The sequence below is a fragment of the Betta splendens genome, chromosome 16 (assembly GCF_900634795.4).
Source record: "Betta splendens chromosome 16, fBetSpl5.4, whole genome shotgun sequence".
In the NCBI taxonomy this organism is placed as follows: Eukaryota; Metazoa; Chordata; class Actinopteri; order Anabantiformes; family Osphronemidae; genus Betta; species Betta splendens.
The window spans coordinates 17,273,671-17,298,049 of NC_040896.2; the positions used below are offsets into that span (position 1 = coordinate 17,273,671).

General features: G+C 50.8%; 1 protein-coding gene across 1 annotated transcript in view; it reads left to right on the forward strand.

Moving 5' to 3' along the window:
* The window catches only part of LOC114843186 (triple functional domain protein-like), a 26,513-nt gene continuing 2,134 nt past the window's right edge, over positions 1–24,379 (forward strand). The window contains exons 1-40 of the mRNA XM_029129475.2: positions 1–214; positions 293–424; positions 517–747; positions 1,832–1,954; positions 2,027–2,218; positions 2,993–3,162; positions 3,391–3,565; positions 6,301–6,496; positions 6,572–6,738; positions 8,128–8,247; positions 8,783–8,881; positions 8,949–9,041; positions 9,188–9,337; positions 9,429–9,543; positions 9,665–9,780; positions 10,495–10,617; positions 10,827–11,021; positions 11,180–11,295; positions 11,538–11,604; positions 11,688–11,797; positions 11,873–11,942; positions 12,058–12,147; positions 12,274–12,366; positions 12,509–12,620; positions 12,870–13,060; positions 13,177–13,278; positions 13,889–14,028; positions 14,210–14,309; positions 16,500–16,749; positions 20,907–21,193; positions 21,267–21,437; positions 22,506–22,601; positions 22,820–22,968; positions 23,047–23,113; positions 23,197–23,300; positions 23,462–23,531; positions 23,621–23,710; positions 23,789–23,881; positions 23,970–24,020; positions 24,126–24,203. Coding sequence (XP_028985308.1) covers positions 50–214; positions 293–424; positions 517–747; positions 1,832–1,954; positions 2,027–2,218; positions 2,993–3,162; positions 3,391–3,565; positions 6,301–6,496; positions 6,572–6,738; positions 8,128–8,247; positions 8,783–8,881; positions 8,949–9,041; positions 9,188–9,337; positions 9,429–9,543; positions 9,665–9,780; positions 10,495–10,617; positions 10,827–11,021; positions 11,180–11,295; positions 11,538–11,604; positions 11,688–11,797; positions 11,873–11,942; positions 12,058–12,147; positions 12,274–12,366; positions 12,509–12,620; positions 12,870–13,060; positions 13,177–13,278; positions 13,889–14,028; positions 14,210–14,309; positions 16,500–16,749; positions 20,907–21,193; positions 21,267–21,437; positions 22,506–22,601; positions 22,820–22,968; positions 23,047–23,113; positions 23,197–23,300; positions 23,462–23,531; positions 23,621–23,710; positions 23,789–23,881; positions 23,970–24,020; positions 24,126–24,203 — 5,259 coding nt within the window. The 5' untranslated portion in view covers positions 1–49. The remainder of the gene's footprint in view (positions 215–292; positions 425–516; positions 748–1,831; positions 1,955–2,026; positions 2,219–2,992; positions 3,163–3,390; positions 3,566–6,300; positions 6,497–6,571; positions 6,739–8,127; positions 8,248–8,782; positions 8,882–8,948; positions 9,042–9,187; positions 9,338–9,428; positions 9,544–9,664; positions 9,781–10,494; positions 10,618–10,826; positions 11,022–11,179; positions 11,296–11,537; positions 11,605–11,687; positions 11,798–11,872; positions 11,943–12,057; positions 12,148–12,273; positions 12,367–12,508; positions 12,621–12,869; positions 13,061–13,176; positions 13,279–13,888; positions 14,029–14,209; positions 14,310–16,499; positions 16,750–20,906; positions 21,194–21,266; positions 21,438–22,505; positions 22,602–22,819; positions 22,969–23,046; positions 23,114–23,196; positions 23,301–23,461; positions 23,532–23,620; positions 23,711–23,788; positions 23,882–23,969; positions 24,021–24,125; positions 24,204–24,379) is intronic.

The window sequence follows — 24,379 nt, forward strand, 5'->3', positions numbered from 1 at the left end:
CTCTGCGTCTCCTTGCACGCAGAACGTGTATGTGAACATCAATCGCATCATGTCAGTGGGGAACCGACTCCTGGAGTCGGGCCACTACGCCTCCCAGCAGATCCAGCAGATCTCAGGCCAGCTGGAGCAGGAGTGGAAGGCCTTCGCTGCGGCACTGGATGAACGCAGCACCCTGCTGGAGATGTCTGCCAGCTTCCACCAGAAAGCAGACCAGGTACAGATGCACACTTTGGTATTTCTCCTTCTTACTATTTTTATTGCAGTATAATAGTCTATGTAATTTTTGTACTAGTACATGAGCAAAGTGGAGCCATGGTGTAAAGCGTGTGGAGAAGGTGAGCTGCCGTCTGAACTCCAGGACCTGGAAGATACAATCCACCATCACCAGGGCCTCTACGAGCACATAACCACCGCGTACGCCGAGGTCGGCATTAACTCTGGCCAACAGCGACACTAAACAGCGATTAATCACTAAGACGCTCAGTGACAGTGTTGCTACGTGTCAAACCTTCACAGGTGAGCCAGGACGGCAAGTCTCTGTTGGACAAGCTGCAGCGACCTTTGACCCCAGGGAGTGCCGATTCGCTAATGGCATCGGCGAACTACTCCAAGGCCGTGCACCACGTCCTGGACATCATCCACGAGGTTCTGCATCACCAGAGGCAGCTGGAGAACATCTGGCAGCATCGCAAAGTCCGCCTGCACCAGCGCCTGCAGCTGTGTGTCTTCCAGCAGGATGTGCAGCAAGTATGAGATTCTGTGGCCGATATCGACACGCTCGCTTATCTCTCTCTGTGTTTCCATGGCTTCAGCACCCAATATACTGGCTTCCCCTTATCCTTGCTATAAACATAGCTTCATGCTAACCCTTAAACCACGTCATTTAATTGCCTGTGGCATTTCTAGTACATTCTGTATAACATAAAGCATGACCGACATTGTTACTGATATTAATCTGCTTATTGAGCTACTTTGTAGGAGGATTATGCAAATTACGAAGTCATTGTTTTGGATGAAGATCGCTTAAGCATCTATTTTAGATTATGCACAGTATTGTACGTATCCACACTGGATGTCAGAGGGTGTGATCTAAAGGATTTAAAATAATCAGCTCAAGTTTCTTCAAAGCCTCTCAGCCCTTTTCCCCGTGTTGTCAGAATCCCTGTTCTTCCCCGTGACTCTGAATCGCAGAGCTCGTAGATCAAAACTATAGAGTTGGTGTTTCTCCGCCTTTCTGCCCTTTGGGCATGAACTCTCTCTGTCTCCCTCTGCTTCTGCCTTTCACCCCCTCCATCCCCGCTTTCATCACCCTTCCTCTTGGTAGTGGTTTCCATGGTGATGCAATTTACTGTCACATTCAGTGTCGAGGGCGTTGCGCACGTGTTTGTCCCATGAAAAGTATTCTCTCAGAGACCTTGAACGCGCTGTGAAAATCCTTCTCCAATTCCCCCACATAGAAACAGGTGGAGCACGGCCATCTGCCTATTAGATAATAAGGTAATTATGTACAAAGATTTATAGCTAATCTCATCCATAGTGGAAATGTTGACACTTTGTTCTGCTACGAATTTCCTATTAGGGAAAGTTAATTGTCCACACTTGTGTAATTTAAACAAGACAGACTGCAGATGGAGAAAAAGAATAAAGAAAGAGCAGATGAGGAGAAGAATGAGCATCGAGGGAGAGAGTGATGACATCCCTACTGTTAACTACTGATCTCTACACCCGTTCAAGTCAATTGCCCCACCTACTGTTTAAAATGGGCACTGCAGTCTTAAATGCAGTCGCTGCGCTTGTTTAAAAACCGCGTATGCGCCGTCTTTGTCTCAAGGTGCTGGACTGGATAGAAAACCACGGCGAGGCCTTCCTCAGCAAACACACCGGCGTGGGGAAGTCTTTGCACAGGGCCAGGGCTCTGCAGAAGAGGCACGAAGACTTTGAGGAGGTCGCACAGGTGGGTTTGTGAACTCATTCGTGTGGACGACAGACAGGTGACTGCTCACACGCACCCGTTGGGATGTTTCAGAACACCTACACCAACGCTGACAAGCTGCTGGAAGCGGCGGAGCAGCTGGCCCAGACGGGGGAGTGCGACCCGGAGGAGATCTACCAGGCCGCCCACCAGCTGGAGGATCGCATCCAGGACTTCGTGCGGCGAGTGGAGCAGCGCAAAGTCCTGCTGGACATGTCTGTGGCCTTCCACACACATGTCAAAGAGGTGCGGGCCCTTAGCGGACATTCACAGGCCAGTTGCTGCCCCACTCCCATAATTCCATGTTACATGTGTGGTGATCGCTGTACAGTATGGACTGTCAAAAGGAACAGTTAAGTCCACATACTGTTTTCACAGATTAATGAAGCTAGTTTTTAATGTCCATATGGACTAATCCCTTTCTTCCCATCTGTCATCTCACTGTGGCGCATGTCACCGCATGTTGAATGCGTGTGCGCGTCCTCCTGCGTGTAAATCTGCACCCTAGATCGCCTCTCCTGCTCCTGAAGAACCTGTAAATCCAATTAAGTCCCGCTCGTAAACTCCATGTAACAATAAGCTGGTATGAGGCTGAGTTTATGATGTTTGTCTATTTTCTGAAGTAAGTAACAAACTAAGTGGAGGATGGTTTATTACCAGTAGTAAGTGTGTGTGTGTGTGTGTGTGTGTGTGTGTGTGTGTGTGTGTGTGTGTGTGTGTGTGTGAGCCGCCAGTATGGGTGTTAGACAACCCGTAGGTGCCAGGGTCTCTCTCTCCTGCAGCCTGGACGTTGTGCCAGGGCTTTAACACTGAGCCAACTCACCCAGATGGCTAATCTGTTACAAAGATGACCATTCACAAAAAAAAACCAACACCAGCTTTGAGCGTAGCTGGGCGTGTTTGATGCCTTCTCCTATCTTGTCTAGCAGCTCTCATACGCAGCTCTGTAGATTCTCCAGCCTTCGCTCAGACGCGCCACCCGCGTTTAACTGGCCCGTCTGTTCTGTCCCTCGCTGTCAGCTGTGGACGTGGCTGGAGGAGCTTCAGAAGGAGCTGCTGGACGACGTGTACGCGGAGTCGGTGGAGGCCGTGCAGGACCTGATCAAGCGCTTTGGGCAGCAGCAGCAGACGACGCTGCAGGCCACAGTCAACGTCATTAAGGAGGGGGAGGGTCTCATTCAGCAGCTAAGGTGACAGTGGAGGCACTTATATGCATTTTATGATCAAGATACTGTAGTTCAGCACAGGATCAGAATTACTAAAAATAACACTAAGGCAAACAGACTACATGTAAGTGAACTAAGGAATAAAAGCATAAACAAACTTCCTACATGGTTTTATTAATAGAATCCACATCTCTGACCATTATACAGTAAACACTGTGCCTCTAAATTCTATTTATTGGACTCCTCCCACAGAGACTCTGCCATCTCCAGTAACAAGACTCCCCACAACAGCTCCATGGCCCACATCGAGAGTGTGCTGCAGCAGCTGGACGAGGCTCAGGGCCAGATGGAGGAACTCTTCCAGGAGAGGAAGATCAAGCTGGAGCTCTTCCTCCAGCTACGCATCTTTGAGAGGGATGCGATCGACGTGAGTAGGCAAGAGGTGGATGTGCAGTGAGTGAGTGAGTGAGTGAGTGAGTGAGTGAGTGAGTGAGTAAGTGAGTTGCACAGGGCTGAGAGGGCATGGAAGGAGTGGCAGTAGAGTAGAGAGAAGGAGAGTTTGAAGTGGTGGATAATAGAGAAAGATTATTATTATTAGAGAAACTTACTAATGAGCACTAAAAGTCAGAGGTGGTCCAGAAATGTAAAACCTCCAAAGAGAAGGATGATGCGGGAAAAAGACATGAGGTGAAAAGTAGAGAGATGTACAAATATAATTGACAAATAAAAGTGTGCACATTTTTTCCTCCATACGTTTGATAAACGAAACCAATATGCTCTGTAACGACTTTGGGGGAAAGATTGGCTGGATTCTCGCCAATCCTCTCATTAAAGGCTATTTAGTTCCACTTCCCCTCGTTCCCGTTTGGCCCCGTCTCCACGGCCGCCCGCTGTGAGAGGAAATGCTTTTTTTTCAGCCGGAGCTCAGATACGATGGCTGCTCTTTTACCATATTCTGTTTATGTCGTCGGTGAGTTTGATTATCATGACTATCAAAACCGATTAGTGACGCTGTAATGTGTTGACAGGCGAATTATGTTGTGTCATTTTTGAATCAAAAGCCTGAAGCTCACAAGTGGGATTAAATTCCAGATGATAGTGTAAGTAAGAACAGGGCCGCAGGAAGTAATTGGCACAGACACCAGCTTGTGGAGCATGAATAAAAAATGCTGTTCAGTCATGAAGTCGCTGCTAGATTTTAAATTACAGATTTGAATGCGGGGCCTGAGTCCGTGTCAGAGTTTTTAATAAGATTACGTGCTTCTGTGTGTTTGTTTTGCTGGTCGGATGCTCTTTCTGCTTCCACTCAGGCCGTTTGCTTCGCCGTTCGCGCTGATGTCAGCTGGGTTTGTTGACATCACCACTGTAAATATTGTGTATGAGATTATGTCGGGGAGTTTGTTATTTATTGATTCGTACAAACCCAACTGCCAGAAAAAGTTCTGGCTTCTTCTGAAAGTCAATGAAAACTAAAATCAATTGTCCGTTTAGCGTTAGAGTCAAAAAGAGGAGTTTATACATAGTTTATTCTTGCTCTGTTGATTGATTTGATTACCTACCTGCCACAATGAGGCACAACCCACAGAACGCTGTTGTCCAACTGTGGAAACGTGGACTTCACGCATCACGTTGTGTCACATGCCCGTGCAAGAACCGTGCTCGGCTGTGTGCAAACAGTCCTCCTGAGATTTATTTTGTATCGTTAATGCCAAAAGTACAGATAAGCCTGACATTAGCTCTGCGTGTCGGGTCAAGGGATGGTGAGTCTGCGCGGCTCATGTAGACGTACGCCCACATGAACACACAGCCTCTCTATGACACAGTGCCGGAGCACGAGGATGGGTGGAGGAGGCATTTACTGGCTTTTGTCTGTTCCCTGCCCACACACACACACACACACACACACACACACACACACACACACACACACACACACACTTGGTTGACTGAAGGTGTGTTTTCTTCAGACGCAGAGTCTTTATTACAGCACAGCAGCCTGAACAAAACAGAGCCAGGGTTCAGGCTTATCGCTCCTCATTAATTAGTTTTCACGGTGTTTGAGGGAAATGATCTTCTTTCACACAGAGGGCATTTTGCTAAATTGTAAGCGGAGAGGAAGGCAGAGTGCAGATGAGTGCTTGGTAAGTTTCTGCTTTGGTGCCAGATTTGTGAATTTGTGTTTTGCTACTGTACAGTGTGTGAGTGACAAGATCGCAGTGTTTGCTAGGAAAAGGAAAAGCATATTCAGTGCAGGAAATGCATTAAATCAGCTCTTTATTTTGTTTCCTTTCTAGTGGTTTTATTAACAATTTCACTTGATTTGTTACAATCCTTAAACCACCTCCCTTATAGAAGCTATCGTATATCTGGTTCTTTCTGCCCTACACCCAGCTGGTCTGTGGCCATTTCACTGTTTCGTTGTGTGTTTCTTGACTGTGACGTTCCTTATTTTTGTAGAAACGTGGGAAAAAAGGCTTTGACCCTAAATGAAGCAGGTTCCATTTGTGGTCCTGCAAACATTTTCACTTGTCTCTGATTGAGTGTGTCACTGTTTCCCCTGACTGGAAAGTCAGTGGACGTGACTTTTTAAATTACTCTTTGTTGGTGGGTTCCTAGGTCGTTCATGTATTAAATGTTTTTCAGTGCGAGAGTTTGCATCATACAAGCGCATTAACATGACAGTTTGAGGAAACGTGGCTCATTAGCTCCACTAAATTAAAAAGAACATATTTGAAAGAGCTAATTGTGCCCCGTTGTGAGCTGCAGTCAATAGAGAGCTTACAGTTTACAGTAACTCCACATGCCCCGGGGCAGGAGGTGGATGAATTATGAAACAAATTGTAGACGCCTTTATTCAAAAAAGCAAAATGACAGACAGCGCTGGGAGCTGCCAGGATCAGGACGCCCCTGGTATCGTGACTCAGTGTGTGTGGGCCGTCAGAGGCAAGTGCTGACATCTCTGTACATCTGTTTTACCAGCCGTGCTTTACCTTATGTAATATAATACCCTTTATTATGGCAGCCTCTTTGAAGTGACGGGTGATGGAAATGAAGGCGTCAGAAATATTCTCTACTCGTCTTTATAAATCAGTTTATCTTTAAACTTCAATGTCTCTCTGTCCTTTTATAAACGAGTCAAACAGCGTGTTTTCTCCCCCTCAGATCATCTCAGACCTGGAGTCATGGAACGAGGAGCTGTCGCAGCAGATGAGCGACTTTGACACAGAGGACCTGACGCTGGCCGAGCAGAGGCTGCAGCATCACGCCGACAAGGCCCTGACCATGAACAACCTCACCTTCGACGTCATCCACCAGGGACAGGAGCTGCTGCAGTACGTCACAGAGGTCCAGGCGTCCGGTGAGTGGGAGGCGGTGGAAAAGCCGGCAGCCATGAATAACGATGGCGGGTGGTTCAAGGTGTTGCTGTGCACAGGTGTGGAGCTGCTGTGCGACAGAGACGTGGACATGGCCACGCGGGTGCAGGACCTGCTGGAGTTTCTCCATGAGAAGCAGCAGGAGCTGGACTTGGCGGCGGAGCAGCACCGGCGGCATCTGGAGCAGTGTGTCCAATTGAGGCACCTACAAGCAGAGGTCAAACAGGTGCGGCGTGAACTTGAGGAGACGACGGAGCATTAAAGGAGGAAGTGGTGGAAGCTAGAATGCTGAAAGTACCGATGGTGCTGCTTTTTCCTGAGCGTCAACGTGAACCGATGACGCATCATCTCCCTTCATTTGTCTGTGTTTGACCAGTTCAGGGAGCGAAGGGAGGGTGAGATGAGTGGACAGATGAGCCAGAGAGAGAGAAACCCCAGTCCTGTTTGTTGTCATATGTCGCCCAGCGGTTAGCGCAGCGCTCAAACACTATCACAACAGGGGAAGCTCGAGTTTTACGACGCGGCGATATTTCGAGGCAAAACAGAGACAAACACAGGCATCTTTCAAAACGAGCCCTGGTATCTCACTGCTGCAGCCAAACGACAACAGGCTTTGTGCTCGAGCGTGGGCTCGAATTAAAAAAACAACTTGGAATCTGACTGTAATATTTTTACTCCTATGCACCCGTAGAAAGCAGAGGCAGCAGCTTGGCAGCTAATTCAGAAATCCAAATGAGCTACGCCGCTGTTTTTAAAGAAATGCATCTAAACACACGGCCACGTAGCGAAGCCTGCACTGAATGCTGGGAAAATAGCTGCAGCCGCATATGACCAAGACTGGACGCAACCATAATCTGATAATTGTAGACTGTAAACGTCTGCTGCTGGGATTTTTGAAATAGTTCAGCCTTTCCCAAACATTACTGCTGCACTACAGTTGCTATTGTTTTTTCTATTTATGCTTAGATGCCGTTAGGAAATAGAGCAGATTAGTAAAGATTAAGATATGACTGGAAGCGCTGTAGGTCTGAAAAAGTGTCAGCTCTAAGGGTTCGGGGGCCAATCCGGAATATGCAATATTACATACTGTGAATTTAATGGTATGCAACAGAGTACGGCTGAATTATTTACTGCTCCCGCACGTCTGATGTTGAGTAAGTGAACCGCAGGACGATGCAGGTGTAATGGAAACATCAGCCGAATAGAGTTGCATCATCACTTTTATTGCCCAGCCTCAGCTGCCTGTCACCCACACAGCAGGTGTCCTCGCTGAGTCAGAGGGAGAGAGAGAGAGGGGCGTCGCTAGAACTAGGCCAACGCTGTGTGTGTGTGTGTGTGTGTGTGTGTGTGTGTGTGTGTGTGTGTGTGTGTGTGTGTGGTAGCCGGAGAGTTTGGCCACAGAAGGGACATAAGACTGATTAATTAAGGGTAAGGTGTGCAAGGTGAGGCTCAGAGGGTTAGAACAGGAACCGCGGCTGTAAGGTTGATGAAGTAATTAAGAAATGATACAGGATGAGCAGAGAAGTTAAGGAAATTGGACGAAGCCCTTTCTGTTCGTCACATCAGCACAAACTGCCAGCATAGTCTGCTAAGCAATGTTGGGTGTGTGCTGCAGGTCCTGGGCTGGATCCGTAACGGGGAGTCCATGCTGAACGCCGGTCTGATCACAGCCAGCTCATTACAGGAGGCCGAACAGCTGCAGAAGGAACACGAGCAGTTCCAGCACGCGATCGAGGTAAACAACACACCGTCGGTGTAACACTGGGTCAGATGTCTTTTGAACCAGGCACATTTTGATGCAAAGCCTTTATCTTGCACTGCTACTACTTTTACAAAGTACACGCTGAGAAGAAAGCTGAGTTCATGGCCGTTGTTTATGTCACCCGCTATAACAGTGGTCCCTGAATCCCACATAAGGTGACTCTACCCCACAGGCACAATAACATCATCATCACTGAGAAAAACCCTTAACTCCTCCCGTATCTGCCTCTGTTTTCCTCTCCTAAAGTGTTCTGAGTCCAGCAAGAAATAAAATCTCTTCCTCAGTCCTCCCACTGTAACACCAGGACTGTCTTTAGGACTCAGCTATGATCAGTCTCTGCCTTTTATGTTTTCTAGCCTTTCCTCTGTCGTTCCCCAGCCCTCCACCCTCCAAACAGCCCTTCAGGGCCAATAGGAAGCTGGGATTGTATTTTCTAAGCAATCATTGTAGCACCGGGATTCATATAACTGCTGATTTATTTATATATCCGGCCTCATTCCCCATGCAGAAAACCCATCAGAGTGCGCTGCAGGTGCAGCAAAAAGCCGAGGCCTTGCTGCAGGCCAATCACTACGACATGGACATGATCCGGGACTGTGCAGAGAAGGTGAGGCTCGCTCGCAGGCCGACGCGCCAGCGGCTCGCTCGGCCTAACGCTTGTGTTTGGCTCGAAGGTGGCAGACCACTGGCAGCAGCTGATGCTGAAGATGGAGGACAGGCTGAAGCTGGTCAACGCCTCCGTGGCCTTCTACAAGACCTCTGAGCAGGTACCTTCTGTGTGTGTGTGTGTGTGTGTGTGTGTGTGTGTGTGTGTGTGTGTGTGTGTGTGTGTGTGTGTGTGTGTGTGTGTGTGTGTGCGCGTGTGTGTGTGTGTACTTAAGCGGCCTCATTTGGTGTGTTACCAACGTTGCAGGTGTGCAGCGTGCTGGAAAGCCTGGAGCAGGAGTACAAAAGGGAAGAAGACTGGTGCGGGGGTGCCGATAAGCTGGGTCCGAACAGCGAGTCCGACCACGTCACTCCCATGATCAGCAAACATCTGGAGCAGAAGGAGGCCTTCCTCAAGGTGACGGCCAGTCGCTCCCCATAGGTCCCACTGGATGTGCTGGAAAGTCCTCACCATCCACTCACCCTGCTGTTGTTGTGCCCACGTCCAGGCCTGCACGCTGGCCCGGCGCAACGCTGACGTCTTCCTCAAGTACCTGCACAGGAACAGCGTCAACATGCCGGGCATGCTGTCCCACGTCAAAGCGCCGGAGACTCAGGTGAAGAGTAAGTAGACCGCTCAGCCATCGCCTCCACTGCTTCCACGTGAGATGAGAGTTCGCTGTCCGTGGTTTCTTTTATTCATTCCCTGCGTTCTGCTCTCCTGCGCGGTGTTTTGTTTGCTCAGACATATTGAACGAGCTGCTGCAGAGAGAGAACAGGGTGCTCCACTTCTGGACCATGAGGAAGCGGAGGCTGGACCAGTGCCAGCAATACGTGGTGTTTGAACGCAGCGCCAAACAGGTGTGTGTGTGTGTGTGTGTGTGTGTGTGTGTGTGTGTGTGTGTGTGTGTGTGTGTGTGTGTGTGTGTGTGTGTGTGTGTGTGTTTGTGAGTGTGTGTGTGTGTGTGCACTGACAATGGGAGCAGCTACTGAACGGTACATTGTGAGGGAATAGGGACGAGCCTCCTCATCGTGACATGATTGGCTCCTGTTGGTTTAAAAGGAGAAATAGATCAACATGGTCGTAGGTCCCACAGCTGCATATTCCATCTTGTTTCATCATCACTATGAGTAATGATGCTACATACTGGAAGTGATGTAGAACTTTGCAATGACACTTTCTACTACTACTTTGAAAACGTGACGACTCTCCAGTCTTTTAGCGCCCTCTTGTGGTGGCTGGAGATCACAGCGCAGGCACGCAGCAATGCGCTTAAGCAGTGAAATCAGATGACATCATAGATGTTTCTAGGACGTGGCTATTCTAGGGCCGTGCAGGTTTCAGCCCCGGGGCCCAGTGTTTTCTGGCCCTGCAGTTTAACTGGCTCATCTCTCATGCTGCGTACACAGACGGGAGGAAAGTAAACACGACAGATGCGTCACGCTACAGTTTGAAGCATGAACAGATCAGGTCAACTTTCCCAAATCTGAATTTCACTGAGCATAATAAGGGCATGTCAGCATTTCACCTTAGCATTGAGGTGATCGCTCTCTGTTGATCGGTGGATTCCTCAGGCCTTGGAGTGGATCCACGACACGGGCGAGTTTTACCTGTCCACGCACACGTCCACTGGCTCCAGCATCCACCACACGCAGGAGCTGCTGAAAGAGCACGAGGACTTCCAGATCACAGCCAAGGTCCGTGTGTGAATCCCTGAATGTGCGCGTCGAGCCGCTTGTGTTTCCACAGCCCTGTGAGGCCCGGCCCCTCGGCAGCGCACTGTGCTCCAGAACGAGCCATTGTGTCCGTTAAGCAACACTGTGATTCCTAACTTGCTTTGTCTCTTTTACCTTTCCCCCGTCGGTGCTGCTCCCTCTCCCTCCCCTGCATGTCTTTCTATTGACAGCAAACCAAAGAGCGGGTAAAGCTGTTGATACAGCTGGCGGATGGGTTTTGTGACAAGGGCCACGCCCACGCCCTGGAGATAAAGAAATGGGTCTCCTCCGTGGACAAGCGCTACCGGGACTTCTCTCTTCGCATGGACAAATACCGGACCTGCCTGGAAACGGCGCTCGGGATCTCGTCTGACTCCAACAAGGCCGTGAGTACAGATCAGCGCTCGAACTCCCCCGGTGTTTCGTCAAATTTTAAGCGCCAACTCCCAGGAGATGGTCGTAATTAAACGGTGCTAAAGGAAGGTAAATACGGCCCATCACGTGTCGGCGCGCGTTGGACCATGCCTGTCTGCTGCGTTCGCAGAGCAAAGAGCTGCAGCTCGACATAATCCCGGCCAGCGCCCCGGGGTCAGAGGTCAAGTTGAGGGATGCGGCCCACGAACTCAACGAGGAGAAGAGGAAGTCGGCTCGGAGGAAGGAGTAAGTGCAGCAGACGCCTGTAGAGAAGCGGATGTTGAGCATGACATAAAACATGTATTTTTTAAATGAATTATCATTTTATATTTTACATCACCCAGATAATATGAATACATTGAATATGTCCTAGTAAAAACTGCTATCCTCAGATATCAGAGATACATATTGGTCTGGTATTAAATCTTTATAAGCAAAAAGGAAGGACTTACTGCTGATGTGTGACATAGATGTGCAAACTCTTTCAGATTCATAATGGCCGAACTCATTCAAACTGAGAAAGCCTACGTGAGGGACCTGCGCGAGTGTTTGGACGTGAGTATTGGAGCAAACAGACGTTCATTGATCTTGAAAACGTTCCCGAGTGTCTCGGTGAATGAGGTCCCGCGTGTGTGCAGACGTACCTGTGGGAGATGACCAGCGGCGTGGAGGAGATCCCCCCTGGTATTGTGAACAAGGAGCTCATCATATTTGGAAACATGCAGGATCTCTACGAGTTTCATCACAAGTCAGTAGCTTGGCGACGGCCTCTTTTCCTCTGCCTCCGATTGTTCCTTCTTTAAACGTTCCTGTCTCTGTGCAGTATCTTCCTGAAGGAGTTGGAGAAGTATGAGCAGCTTCCAGAGGACGTTGGCCACTGTTTTGTGACCTGGGTGAGAAATCGGACTGTCTATTCTGTGGTCTATTATCATCCGTTGTTCTTTCTTTGTTGTTTAGGCCATTTTATTTTTTTATCAGCCAAGCTTTGATTTTGTTTTTCCTATTCAGGCCGATAAATTCCAGATGTATGTAAACTACTGTAAGAACAAGCCGGACTCCACTCAGCTCATCCTGGAGCACGCTGGACCCTACTTTGATGTGAGCAGCCCCCTCTGCTGTTTGATGCATGCTGTTTAGGTTGTTGAATGAGGGATGTCACACATGGAATACTGCACAGAGACGGTTCAGCCTGTGTGTTTAGATATTTGTCTTGTGCCTTTACAGGAAATCCAACAAAGGCATCGCCTCGCCAACTCCATTTCCTCGTACTTGATCAAACCAGTCCAGAGAATTACCAAGTACCAGCTTCTTCTCAAGGTACGTGCTGCAGTCACACATAATGTACGTGCAAGGGAGAAGTGACAAAGGAAATACACACAGCACAGGCGCTCAGATATGGCTGTAACAATGTGTCCAACTTTATTTTGAATTTTGTGATTACTGGTTGATTTCACTGTAGGAGCTGTTGACCTGCTGTGAGGAAGGTAAAGGTGAGATTAAGGATGGTCTTGAAGTGATGCTCAGTGTCCCTAAGAGGGCTAATGATGCCATGCACCTGTCTATGCTTGAAGGTACACACACACACACACACACACACACACCGCCTCGCTGACCGTGCTGGACTTCGACTTTGTGTTTTTTAATAGAATCATTTTCGTCACTTTTAATATCCTTTTAACAAAAATTGCTCAGCTATGACTCAGACGTAACTTTCATTCAGCTTCACTTCGGTTGCCACCCACGGACATGTTTGTACATAGCGTACACACATTCCGTCTCCCCTAAATGAGTTTATTCTCCCTCTCCCTTGACGCCATCAGGTTTCGATGGGAACATTGACTCCCAAGGAGAGCTGATACTCCAGGACTCCTTCCAGGTGTGGGATCCCAAGACTCTCATCCGCAAGGGTCGCGATCGTCACCTCTTCCTCTTCGAAATGTCGCTGGTCTTCAGCAAAGAAGTCAAGGACTCCAATGGGCGCAGCAAATACCTCTACAAGAGCAAGCTGTTTGTGAGTCAAGTGCTGCTTTATGTGCTTCGACTGGGCTCGAGGCCAGCACATCACAAGATGCACATCCAACACTCCTAATCCATTTTATTTGTGCTCGGATTATTTCCCCTCCACAGACATCAGAGCTCGGCGTGACGGAACATGTGGAGGGAGACCCGTGTAAGTTTGCGCTGTGGGTGGGAAGAACCCCGACGTCAGACAACAAGATAGTCCTCAAGGTATGAAGATGTTGATTTTATCACTGGGGATAAATGTGTAAATTCAGTTTATGTGTGTTCTGATCCATTTCCAGCACTGTACTGAATGTAAAATAGAGGATGAGCGTGTCGTCCACCCCCACGAAATCCTACATTGTTCCCAAGAAAGTTTGCTCCCAGCAGGGGGTGGAGTGTTACTTTAGCGCCACTTCTCCAGTCATCACTCATGAGCATTAGCGTTGGCATGAAGGGTCTTCATCCAAAGTCACAGGCAACTTGGTAGTTCTCACAGCCACTGAGTCAGAAGCGATGTTTTATTCAGGGTGTGTGCATAGTTATGTGTCGGCCTGTGAGACAGAAGCAGTGTGTTACAGCGTTCTGTCCTGTTGCATAACTTCTGATGATCGTATTAATCCGAGCCTTATGTAACGCGGCGCCACAGCAGCCTTGGTGCTGCCAGTTGCTAAGTGAGGGGAGAGAAGACACGGACGAGGGTAGTCATATGCTAAACACAGCGTCTACCAATCGGCTCAGTGACGTAAACACACCGAGGGCTAACAATAAATGTCCGTGGTGTGTTTGTGGAAGCGCGTGCTCCTCGCCTTTCATCGTGTCACGTGTCCTGTCGCAGGCTTCCAGTCTTGAAAATAAACAGGACTGGATCAAACACATTCGGGAGGTGATCCAGGAGCGGACCATCCACCTGCGCGGCGCTCTGAAGGAGCCCATCCACATCCCCAAGGCCACCACGGCCAAACACAAGGGCAGACGGTAAGAGGACAGTGAAGCTAACGCGTGGTGCTGTTAACATAGGACACACAGACACCAGCAACCTGGGGATTGGTTGCACGTAAATCAATCAGAGGAAAATAAACTAATATACAAACATTTCCACTATTACATTTATTGAAATTTGAGATAGTGTATATTATTAATGGCTGTCTGCCTGCAGGGATGGAGAAGAGCTGGATAGCCAGGGAGATGCCAGCAGCCAGCCGGACACTATCTCCATTGCGTCACGGACATCCCAGAACACACTGGACAGCGATAAGGTAGGAACACACACACCTCCAGCCATCTGCATGAACGTGTGCCACACGCGCGCATTCACGCCACTCCACCAATGCTCAGCCATCAGCGACTGGAGCGTCACAGGGGCGTCCCGGGTGCACGCGGGCACGGGCAGAAGCCGTCCCTCTGACAGAGCTCCCTGCGTGTTTGAGTGAGAGAGCGAAAGGGTCCCAGCTCACGGGAAGGAGGCAGATTCGGCCCGCGGTTGGAGCTGGTGATAGCAGCACAGAAGGCCTGTCCTCCCACGCTCAGTATGAGGGAGCGCACGGCAAACGCACACGCATGCACACGCATAAAACGACTCCGTGCTTTTATTTCCTGCTAATTATAAACACGTGAGGTCATTACTTTCACACCCCGTTTGGACTTTCCCCAGCTTCACGCTGCAATTAAAAGGAAGCTATCTTAGCGCGTTCGCTCCCACCGTGTAGCTACCGGAGCTCAGCGGTGGTCTGGTAGGAAGCTGCACCAATTAATTCCCCATTGTTTCTCCTTAGGACAGACCCACATGCATGAGCCGTCAGTAATTTGGAGTTTGTGCACCGGGCTCTCGCTTTGAATGCCTCTCTATCGCTGCCTCTGTCTCTCCGTGAGACCTCTCATTCAGAGGCGGTCACAGTGATGTGTCTGTGCTAGTGTTAGTGTGTGTGTGTGTGTGTGTGTGTGTGTGTGTGTGTGTGTGTGTGTGTGTGTGTGTGTGTGTGTGTGTGTGTGTGTGTGTGTGTGTGTGTGTGTGTGTGTGTGTGTGCGCCTATGTTCCCGTGTGTGCCCATGCTTCAGTGACTGACTTGTGTGTCAGCAGCTTCAGCCTCCTACGCTCTCTTCACAGAGGATGCTCGTCTGTATGGCAGACAGGAGAGCACAGTTTTAGGTCCTCACAGCTATCGATCTCACTTTTTTGCTTTAAGCGCAGCGTTTGTTTTGTTTCGTTTTTTCCGCGTCCTCAAACCGCCAGGTGATGGTTTTGCCCGATAAATGCACAGTAGCGGAAAGAGTTGTTTAAGGACACGGATGGATTAAAAGCTCGGCTCTGGGAGAGCGGCACCCAACGGGGAATCGTTTAAGCCTCGATGATTGAGCCTCGCGGTGGAGAGTTGCCGTCACAGCGGAAAGCAGCGTTGCTGACGGTCCGGGGATGTTCTAACGGAGCCGGACGTTAATGACCTGGGAATAAATCACCAAGAGGGACATTCCATGAGAGAGGAACCAGTACTTCCCAGCCACCTTGTGTTTATGTGTTGAGCACCTCCTGAAAGTTGCTTTGGAGAATTGAGTGGACCGTAGAGGTCAGGTCTGCTGGGGGTTCCTTTCGCAATGAGGGAGTGGAAAACAATGGAGAGACTAGAGGATAGAAGCTCACATCCTGTTTCTCAGCTGCTCAGCTCTCTGGCTTTGCCGCACTACCAGCGGGTATGTCGCAAGTAATGTGTTCCACATTGTTTGCAAGAGAAAAGGCTAATTTGATGTTGAATGCTGTGTTTTCGTAGAGAGTGCGGCAGTGTAGGAATTACAGCAGCCTGCGATAAGGGGGGGGGGGGGGGGGTTGTGGCATGACCTGTGTGAATGCTTGTGTGAATGCACTGTAAAAGAACAGAATGTTAAAACAACTGTATTCATCTAGTGTTTTCTAATCTTAATTTCTTCGATATGTGCTGTCGCTTAAACTGAAATGCTTCTGTGTAGTGGAAACATCAGCAGCAGTGATGATTGGAGGGGTCGTAACTTGAACCCGCTCACCCTCTGGTTGCTGCACATCTTTCTGTGGGCAACATCACGTTTCTATGAGCAAAAAGAAAAGAATAGGGAGCAACACATCACGAGCGGCCGCCTTTTGTTCCATGCGCTCAGTGCAACAACCTTGGGAGCACGGTGACTAGACCCGCCCCTGCGTGGACGCCGATGGTCAGAGTCACACTGTCATGGTGACGTTTTCTGTGCTAGAATGAGTCATCGGTCGTCATCGCGTGTTTACTTTAACGCGCCGCTCACGGACATGTGGAGTTAGCGAATGATTTCTACACAGCTTCCGTCTGGAAGCACATGCTCAAGATGTATGACACCTGCAACACGCTGAGCAGAGCTCCAAAACACGATCAGTGCATGTGTGTACACAGTGCAATTAGCTGGATGAAATGGAGTCACCCCCTCTGTCCCCCCTCCCTCCACTGCAGCTGTCCGGTGGCTGCGAGCTGACGGTGGTGATCCACGACTTCGTGGCCGCCAACGGCAGCGGCGGGGAGCTGACGGTGCGCAGGGGCCAGACGGTGGAGGTCCTGGAGCGACTCCACGACAAGCCCGACTGGTGCCTGGTGCGCACCACCGACCACTGCCCGGCCCAGGAGGGCATCGTGCCCTGCTCCGTGCTCTGCATCGCCCACTCCAGGTCCTCCGTGGAGATGGAGGGACTCTTCAACCACAAAGGTACAGTAGGAGGAGCCGTTGACACATGGACACATGAGGGGTTGGTGATAGGAGGGACCTGTTGTTTGCAAACGGGCATTGCTGGAGGTGCCTTCACATCTCACTTGACAGATGCTGGGTAAAGGATGTACAGTAAATGTATTTCTGGCTGTTGCTATGCAACTGTGGACCGTCTGCTCAAAGCGCTGCTCTCTTTCAAGATTCTAAAATCATTTCTACTTTTACAAGCATTGTAGCAATCCTAATCATGGAAATCCAAATTGTGTTTATAACAAGCAGCCCCTCAATCTTCTTGCACGTAATGGACGGCCATTTGAGGTCGGAGACCCTGAAGGACATGATGCCAGAGTCTGCATCTGTTCACGCCTAAAGGATCCAATTAGAGGAAACAAACCACTAACAGGGTTTCAGAGCTTTTTTTTTTCCTTTCTTTGTTTGTGTTAGCATGACACCAGCTGCAGATGCATCAAATGCTGTGACTATGGGAATTATCTGTCAATGCCTATGGGGTCTAAGTGTGAGTCATGCCCAGCGGTGACGCCTGTTCTCATGTTCTGAGCATTAACTCAGGAAAGGGCAGATTCCCAGCTACTAACAGTAGGTTACTCATGCAGCTGCAGGTTCACAGTGTCTCGCTGAAGTTTCTGTTCGTCGTGTGGTTATTTGGTTTCTCGATTCTGCACAACCAGGCCTTGTGGTTTGCGTCTGTTTACTTGTGTGGTCAGAGGGAGTGACGGAGGGCAACCAGCAGAGAAAGAGACGTAGCGAAATGAAATGTCTGTGCAGCGCTGTCAGCCTTTTTCTGTCTCCCGACTCACTGTGTCGGCCGCTTGGTCCGGGGTTGAGCAAGGGTGATGGTTAAGGTGATTAAAATAGGCGCTGTGGCCCACCGTGAGGAATAATTAACTGCTGGGGGCCGATGTCTGCGTCTGGAAGAGCAGAATAGAGTCGAACCCAAGGGCGCACGCACAGTAGAATCAGTCTGCTCTTATTGTGGGATGCTTTAGTGTAAAATAAGAGTAGGACACATCTATATGTGAGGGATGGAAACATCATATACAAAAGGTTACACAGATGAATGATTGTGCTTTAGAGGAATCTATAGGAAGTGGAAGTCAGGTGTGTGTTGTGTGGGTTGTTTATACAGGAAGCGGGCAGCATGTGTGTTCAATGCCAAAGTAGACTCACACACACACACAGACTAGAGGTGGAACAGAGAACTCTTTGTGCATCAAGTCTGCATAGCTGCTCAGTGGAGCTCGGTGTGCATGCGGCCATTGTCCCATGTCGGAGCGCTGAATATACGTTTACTAGTAGTTACAAAACCAAACAGTTTGAAAACAGCCGAGGAATGTGACACACATTCTGCTGTTCATTTCATAACCACGTCTATATTTATTCCCAAGTCTCCCGCACTCCTTGCGTGCATCCTAATGCCTGTGAAATATGGGCCCGCCCACACAAACTGAGTGGGCGCCTCTACAAAGGGTTGTACGGTAGATGTGCTGCATGTTTCCAGACATCCCTTTGGAACAGGAGAGGCACCGCGGAGGCTCGCCCAGTATCCTCACAGCCGCCCCCTGAGGAGGGAGGGAGGGAGGGAGGTACAAAGACAACATCCCACGTCTCCTTTCTTCCCCACGCTGGACTTCAGCAGAACGACTTCTACCTCCACAGCGTCATTCAGTCTTAGAGCCGCCTCTGGTTTGGCATAGGGATTTTGCAGTCGGATGTCGCGCTGTGCCGCGAGGGAATGTTCGAAGTGGGCGTTTCAGAGGCTTGACAGCTGACTGGCGCCGGACATGGCCCGTGGGATTGAGTCTCTGGTGTCACTGAACCCGTTCGGCTCCATGGACTCGGCGCAGGGAGGACCCTCGAACAACTGCAAGTTCTGGCTGCTGGATCTGGGTAGGTGCCTCCATCGCGTGTACCGCGAATAGCGGCGTAATTGTCGGCTTTGCGCCGCTGCTCGTGCGAACCGACAATTTTTCAATCTCGGGTTCCTGTGCTCGGCGCTGCGCCGCGCTGGGGATAACGTCACGGTCAGGAAAAGCAAAGAGACTTCAAAACAGAGGGTGGATTATGTTGTGGCATTATTGTGGGGAGAGCAATTCGGCGAACGCTGCCCGATGGGATGTTAAATCTGCTGGAGTGACTCTGACGGCATTGTGTGTGGACGCCAGGTCCGGCTGGCAGCAAACAGATGGGAAGAACATGTTGCCGTAGCCTCCGGGGAGCAGGAAGAACCAGGGGGTCGAATGCAGAAGAATGAAACAACCAGGAGCTCGTCGCCTGTGTTTGTCTGAGTCTTAGTTAAATGTTTGTGTGCTTCACACCAACTATAAATGTCAGACTGCGGTCTCCGCATTCTGAACCTCCCCACAAACTGGCAACTGTCTGCCAGCATTGTCCCCAGTTTCACCGAGCTTCCAGCCAAAGCCCCTGGAGCTTTGTCCGACTGTGCTCCTCCACCCCCAGACGTGCGTCTGTGTCTGAACCACACCTCCAGCATGCGGCCGCGCGAGAGGCGCCCCCCCGGTGACACCTCTGGAATCCGAGGCATGCCTCTCCGGGGCCGCGCGGACCTTTGGGACGGCTCGGCCTCCCCTCCCTCCTATTTTGAGACGCACCCGGGGCTGTAAATCTGTGTGTTACGGTAGATTATCGGTAGGTCACAGGATCATTGGCGAACTTCTGGAGGCGCAGAAGAAAGCGGCTGGTGAACTATCTGAACACAGTTGTGTTCAGGTGAGCATCACTGTCCTGCAACACACAGCTGTTCATGAGGTGAAGACCCCCCGCGGGGACAAAGGTCAGAAGCCGTGTGTGTGTGTGTGTGTGTGTGTGTGTGTGTGTGTGTGTGTGTGTGTGTGTGTGTGTGTGTGTGTGTGCGTGCGTGCGTGCGTGCGTGCGTGCGTGCGTGTGTGTGTGTGTGCGCGGGGGGGTCTCAAGGGTTATTTTTCACTGACGGGGAATGTCAGATGAATTTGAAGACTTCGGCCGTGTCATATAAAGGACAGGAGGTGGAGCTCAGTGGCCTCATGTACGACATGATGACAACACGCTACCTTGTGCCTGAGGGAAGCAGTGGGCTTGTTCTACACCAGTCCTGACATGAACCTCAGTTTGACCGTTACACTGTTAAACCACAGGTTCGCACCCAATGTAACGTAGCGTGTGGCATGATGCAAACTAGTACTGTAGCTGTGTGGCGAAGCTCACCAGGTTCTGTCCGCCTCCAGATCTGTCATAGCAGGACGCCACGTTTGGCATGGATAATGGGGAAATCCAGATATCAGCAGCTGCAACATGTGGAGGCCGAGAGACCGCTTGGATGGAGAACCCGGCTGCCGCTGTGGGAGACGCCGGTCGTGCAGAGCCCGCGCGTGACGTCCGCACACATGCTTCACATCAGCAGTAAAAACACGCTCTCTGACACGCAGGCGCGTTCACACGCAGCCGTCTCCGTCGAGGGGGAAGCGCCGGCTCCGTGCTCCACACCTGCCGTTCATGAGACCCGCGTTAACGCGAAGCAGCTGCGTTCAGCCGCTTTCATAGCAAAGAGAGCGAGAGCCTAAAATCCTCCGAGCGTTCGTTATTCAACCGAGCTGCTGGTGGAGACGGACACAGATGGGCCGATCTGGCGGACACTCGCGTGGATTATTTTGCCACATATATACTGTGTGTTGATTTAGTTTGGCTCCAGCTCCACTCAGAGCATCTGTCTTTCCCTGAGAATGCAGTATCCTGGAACGTGTCTCGTTCTTCACAGCATTTACTCCCAAGCTCCTAGCCCCCGTTTCTGGTCTGAGTGCAGTAGATCCTCCTCCTACAGGTTCCCTGAGGAGCTGCTATCGCTCTGAGGGGGAGGCCGGGCTGCCTACTGCACACAACAGTGAAAACAGGACAATAAAACGGGCGCACGCTGCCTCTCATCATCAGCATTCTCTTTGTCTTGGGCGGTTGTTATTTTGATTTCTCCCTCATGTTGCAGGACTGTTTCACTGCAGCGTCTGTTCTGGTATAAACACACCTTTAGCAGCTCCAGACAGCGGTAATCACCTGGATTACAGCTCTAGTCTACTGGGAGAATTTAGCAACATGATAGAGTCTTTCTGAACCTCCACCTCTTCTCTACCCCCCCCCCCCCCTTTTAGACACGCTGTCCGTGTCCAGCAACGACGCCCTGCAGCCCGGCTCCAGCCAGACGCTGGGCCATCACAGCTCACCGGGCCCCAAGCGTCCAGGCAACACGCTGAGGAAGTGGCTGACCAGCCCCGTGAGGAGGCTCAGCTCCGGGAAGGCGGACGGCCACGTCAAGAAGCTGGCCCACAAGCACAAGAAGAACCGCGACGGCGCCAGGAAGAACATGGACGCCATCCCCGGCTCCCAGAAGGACTCGGACGACAGCGCCGCCACGCCGCAGGACGAGACCCTGGAGGAGGTAGGACCCAAAGCGGTGGAGGACCAGGACGTTTAGGACCGCCCCCCCTGAGACCCCTCGCTTTCCGTTTCAGCGCATGCGCAACGAAGGGCTGAGCAGCGGCACCCTGTCCAAGTCCTCGTCGTCGGGAATGCAGAGCTGCGGCGAGGAGGAGGGCGAGGAGGGGGCCGACGCCGTCCCCCTGCCCCCCCCCATGGCCATCCAGCAGCACAGCCTGCTGCAGCCCGACTCCCAGGACGACAAGGTGGGTCAGCGAGGGCGGCACGCGCGCGCGCACACACACACACACACACACACACACACACACACACACACACACACATACACACACACACACACACACGGGGCTCTGCACGGTGGCGGACAGAGGAATGCAGAAAACACAGGGCACCATAGCATCTGGAACAAACACGACCTGATTTATGTGTTGTTGTCCTTTATTTTGAAAGAGTTCTGCTCCATCAGCAGACATTCACAGGAAGCAGCTTCCTGAGGGCGTTTCACTCATACATATATACTGAACATGTGAAGTTATCAGTATAAGGGCAGCCAAGTTTTAGTGTTTGGTTGCTTTGAAAAGCACATATAAACCTGTGACTGTGCCACTAATGAGCTCTTCTTGTTTCTCCTGTGGTCCTGATGGCTGCATGCTCCTTCCTTCAGCATTACGTTGATTTCTGTTCTGCCTCTCTCCTCTCCCAGTTCCCCTATCTGACCATATAAAACCAGTGTGTCACCTCTAGTCTGGATCCCTCTTCATTTAACTTCTTTGCCTGCTTTTCTTCACTGTCGTTCGCCTGATGAATGCTTGTGACTTTTCTGTTGCTGTCGTTGGCGCGAATACGCCATCGATGTGTTCCTGCAGTATTGAGTTGTTTCTGGGAATCAATGGGAAATCCCCATTGAGTCTTGTTGTGTACAAGGGATGCTCCTAAATCCGTACCTCAGACTGGGCTCTGTTGCAGAGGCCACTTCCTCCCCCGTGGAGTATTGAGCAGCGCTGTTTGCTGTTTGTAAGCTGTTTGACCAATCACGGTGCCCCTGCTTGAGGAGCAGTCCAATCCCAGCTCCTACCCCTGACCTCAACCCGCCTCAAACCCCAGCCTGTGACTGGCTCCAACTTGGCCCCCAATTAATCCTTTTATCAGGGAGATCACACACAGACCCGTCCTATTGTGGAATATCGGGGTCCAAACTCGACAACGGTGAGCGTCTGTGGAGATGTGTCACGTCTGTGCATGCAGCGCCGCCACGCCGCACGCGCCATGTTTCACACCAGTAACGCCAGTAACGCTTTCTCTCCCCGTACCAGTCCGCGTCCCGCCTCTCCGCTCGGCCCAGCAGCTCCGAGACGCCCAGCGCCGCCGAGCTGGTCAGCGCCATCGAGGAGCTGGTGAAGAGCAAGATGGTGAGAGCGACCGAGCGCATTAGTCCACACAGCAGTTCCACTGATTCACCCGTGAGCACGGTGCTGTTGTCGGAGAGCGTGGCCTGCTGCTCGTCTGCTCGGACTGTGACTCACTGCGCCAGCTGTCCCCGGCCGCACTCTGTACATGCAGATACGTCCAGCTCCCTCTGGGGTCGTGAAGCTTCACTCACATCCGCCCTCTGGCTCTTATCTCTTAGTCTCTGGAGGACCGTCCCAGCTCTCTGTCAGTGGAGCAGGGCGACAGCAGCTCCCCCTCCCTCAACCCCTCCGACAACTCCCTCCTGTCGTCCTCTTCGCCCGTCGACGAGCTCGACGAGCGCAAGTCCGGCTTCCTGAAGAGGAGACAGTGAGTTGAAGGCATTTTGAGCCCGGACGCTCATCTATGACAGAACCGCATGGTGACAGCTTCTGTTTCGCCTCTCAGCTACGTGCTACTGGAGCTCGTGGAAACCGAGAGGGACTACGTCAGAGACCTGGGATCGGTGGTGGAGGTGGGTAAAACGCATCAAAACAGCACAGGATCAGCCGTCAGAGGTCATGGCGCTGTGTGTCTTACCGTCTTTCCTCCCCTCAGGGCTACATGAGCAGGATGAAGGAGGAGGGCGTTCCGGACGACATGAGAGGGAAAGACAAGATCGTCTTCGGGAACATCCACCAGATTTATGACTGGCACAAAGAGTACGCTGGCGCTCGCCGACCGCTGCCACCACAGATTCCCCCTCCAGAATAAATGCCAACGTCGTATATCTGCTCGGAGGCACAACACTTAGAGCCGAGCAGACGGGCAGACGCGCTGCTCGGCGGATTTAACAATGTCTCCCTCTCTCCTCCGTTCACAGCTTTTTCCTGGGCGAGCTGGAGAAGTGCTTGGAGGATCCCGACAGGCTGGCGCCGTTGTTCGTCAAGCAGGTGGGAAACCTATCCTTTAAAGCCTTAAAGAGGCTGTATCATAGCCCCGACTCCCCAACGCTTCCCGCGGTTTCTGACTTCATTTGCAGGAGCGGCGGCTGCACATGTACATCGTGTACTGCCAGAACAAGCCCAAATCGGAGCACATCGTGTCCGAGTACATCGACACGTACTTTGAAGTAAGCTAGTTAGCCGTCTCACACAAAGCCCGACCTACAGCTCATCCTGCTGTTAGTAACATTTTCAATGTTCATCAGGACCTGAAGCAGCGACTGGGCCATCGCCTGCAGATCACTGACCTGCTGATCAAACCTGTGCAACGCATAATGAAGTACCAGCTGCTACTGAAGGTGAACCTTTTACGAGTGGAGTCTGTCAATCTTTCACACCAATGCAGTACTTAATTGATGCTATTTATCATTTCTGCGTTTTTTACAGGATCTCCTGAAAGTGTCTAAGAAGGCAGGAGCAGACACCACAGAGCTGGAGGTGAGGTTTGCTGTTATTGCTCAGGCTATTTATCCTCTTTTACTCACCTACATGCGAGAAACACGTCTCTTATGATTTCTTTTGCTCGGATGTTGTGTCCTTCAGAAAGCTGTGGAGGTGATGTGCGTGGTCCCCAAACGCTGCAATGACATGATGAATGTTGGGCGCCTCCAGGGCTTCGACGTAAGTCTGGTCTTCATACAATCGAGTCCATGCACATCTGCGTATATGGTTTGAATAACTGCACTAGTGCAGAGTAATGTATTAATATTTCATGTCTTCCAAAGTCATTCCAGTTCTTTGCCACAAGGGGTCAGTGCAGACCTTGGTTTGTGGGTTTGTTGTTGTTTTCCAAAACT